This window comes from Eulemur rufifrons, chromosome 18 (genome assembly GCF_041146395.1).
Source record: "Eulemur rufifrons isolate Redbay chromosome 18, OSU_ERuf_1, whole genome shotgun sequence".
NCBI lineage: Eukaryota > Metazoa > Chordata > Mammalia > Primates > Lemuridae > Eulemur > Eulemur rufifrons.
The window spans coordinates 66,589,148-66,591,354 of record NC_091000.1 but is presented as its reverse complement, the minus strand read 5'-3'; the positions used below and the strand labels follow the sequence as shown (position 1 = coordinate 66,591,354).

Genomic DNA, 2,207 nt, shown 5'->3' with positions numbered 1-2,207 from the left:
GGAGCCTGCGACCTACAGAAAGTCGTCTCCCACTTTCCACTCGAGCACTCGGGAACTCGCTTCCAAGTGTTCCGGCGTCCGCGCCTCCCCCCGCCCCCGGCCCTCCCCCGTGGCGGGCAGGTTCAACCCCGAGGCGGTGTCGCCTGGGAGCCGGCCCCAGGCCCGCATCCTCCTCCCACTCCGCCCGGGCAGCAGCAGCTAAAAGCCCGCGCGGCTGCAAAGTGGAACTGCGTTCTCTTCCCGAGCCCGGGCCGACTCGCCGCGGGGCGGGCGAGCCGGAGCTGGAGCTGTGCGTTCCTTCAAAGGCACGAGGAGTTAAGTATCAGGAGGAGTCTTGAGTCCGGGTTTGAGGCTCGGACAAGCTCTGGGGCAGGACGGCGTCATGGAGCCCTCCAGGGCGCGGCTGACAAGTTTGGAGGCGCCGGAATCAGCGCCCTTTGGAGAATCCCCGCCGGCGGAGGAACTGCCCGCTACGGAGGTGCTCTGCTTGGAGGGCGGTGAGGAGGGCGGTGGCACAACGGAGGCCCGGCACCCTGACGCTCAGCTAGGGGACAGGCCCCTCTCCCGGAATGAAGAGACTGCCCCCCAGGAGCAGGAGGAGCTACTGGAGTGCAGCCACCGCGGCCGCGGTGCGCGCTCCTTTTCCCTGCCGGCCGACCCCCTCCTGCAGGCGGCCAAGCTTCTGCAGCAGCGGCAGCAGCAGCAGGCCCTGGGGTTAGGCGGCGAGGACGCCGAGGGGGCTGAGGACGCGCCGCACAGCCCTGGAAGCTGCTGCGCCAAATGCAAGAAGCGGGTGCAGTTTGCGGACACGCTGGGGCTGAGCCTGGCCAGCGTGAAGCACTTCAGCGAGGCCGAAGAGCCGCAGGTGCCGCCCGCCGTGCTGTCGCGCCTCCGCAGCTTCCCCATGCGGGCCGAGGACTTGGAGCAGCTGGGGGGCCTGCTGGCCGCGGCGACTGCGGCCGCGCCCCTCCCCGCGCCGCCTCCCGGGCTCCGACCGCTCTTCCAGCTCCCCGGGCCGAGCGCCGCGGCCGAGCGCCTGCGGCGGCAGCGCGTGTGCCTGGAGCGCGTGCAGTGCTCGGCGCCCTGGGGCGCAGAGGTGAAGGGTTCGGGCCGGGTGCTTGGCTGCCCGGGGCCCAGGGCCGTGACCGTGCGCTACACTTTTACCGAATGGCGCTCCTTCCTGGACGTGCCGGCCGAGCTGCAGCCCGAGCCGCTGGAGCCTCAGCAGCCAGAGGCGCCGTCGGGGGTCTCCGGACCAGGGTCCCAGGATGCTGAGAAAGAGCCGGGCGCCGAGCGCTTCCACTTCTCGCTGTGCCTGCCCCCGGGCCTGCAGCCTGAGGACGGGAAGGAAGCGGACGCGCGCGGCGTCGCCGTCCACTTCGCTGTCTGCTACCGCTGCGCGCAGGGCGAGTACTGGGACAACAACGCGGGGGCCAACTACACGCTGTGCTACACGCGCCCAGCTGATGCGCCCTGAGCCCCGAGCTTTAAAGGACCGTGGGGCAGCCCCTCCCGAGGGACTTGCTGGGACGCTTTGCTGAGCATTGTGGATCTGGCGTGAGGGGAGCGTGGAGGGAAAGGAGGGAGCCGCCGAACCATAAACTCGCACCCCAGGCTGACCCCTGAGCCAGTTTAGTGAGCCCAAGCAAAGCTCCAAACGTCTCTTACCACTTGTACCTGCCTAGATGGCCTCTAGGATGCCCAGCGTGCGTCAGAATGGGAAGAAATCCCCTTGGCCCGAGCAGTAACTTTAGCCAAGAAAAAGACTGCCGACTCTTGAGCGTGGTTCTAAGACCTTGGGAATTGTTTTTAAGTCTACATGTCATATTTTAGCCTTTGCAGCTTGCTGGAGACCCCTGGGGAAAGGACAAGCATCCTGACACCGTGCGCTAAGGGAAGACGCCCGATCGTGGGCGCCCGCGTGTCACCTCTGTGCCCCCTCTCTGCCCCCTCTGTGCCCCGGCCTATTTCTCAGACAAAACCGGGTGGGGGCTGGGCCAGGGCCTTTTCTTTTTGTTGGCATCTGGGAAATGTTGGCCCAGACTTAATGTTATTTACTTGTGCTATTGTGTACAAATGTCCTTTAAAAAAGTAAAGGCCACTTGCACACTCTTTTACACTGTACTTTGTATTTTAGCTCCCGTGCGTTTGGGGAGGCCTTGGTAGTCGGGTGGTCTGTGGCGGCAGATGACGCGTGTACTTTAACA

The 2,207-nt window shown here is 65.6% G+C and overlaps 1 protein-coding gene across 1 annotated transcript; it reads left to right on the top strand.

Annotated features, from left to right (window-relative positions):
• The first annotated feature begins 227 nt into the window (after positions 1 to 227).
• Positions 228 to 1,927, top strand: PPP1R3G (protein phosphatase 1 regulatory subunit 3G). The gene has a single exon (XM_069493320.1). The coding sequence runs from the start codon at positions 383 to 385 to the stop codon at positions 1,475 to 1,477; it is 1,095 nt and encodes a 364-aa protein (XP_069349421.1). The 5' UTR covers positions 228 to 382; the 3' UTR covers positions 1,478 to 1,927.
• Positions 1,928 to 2,207: the final 280 nt, after the last annotated feature.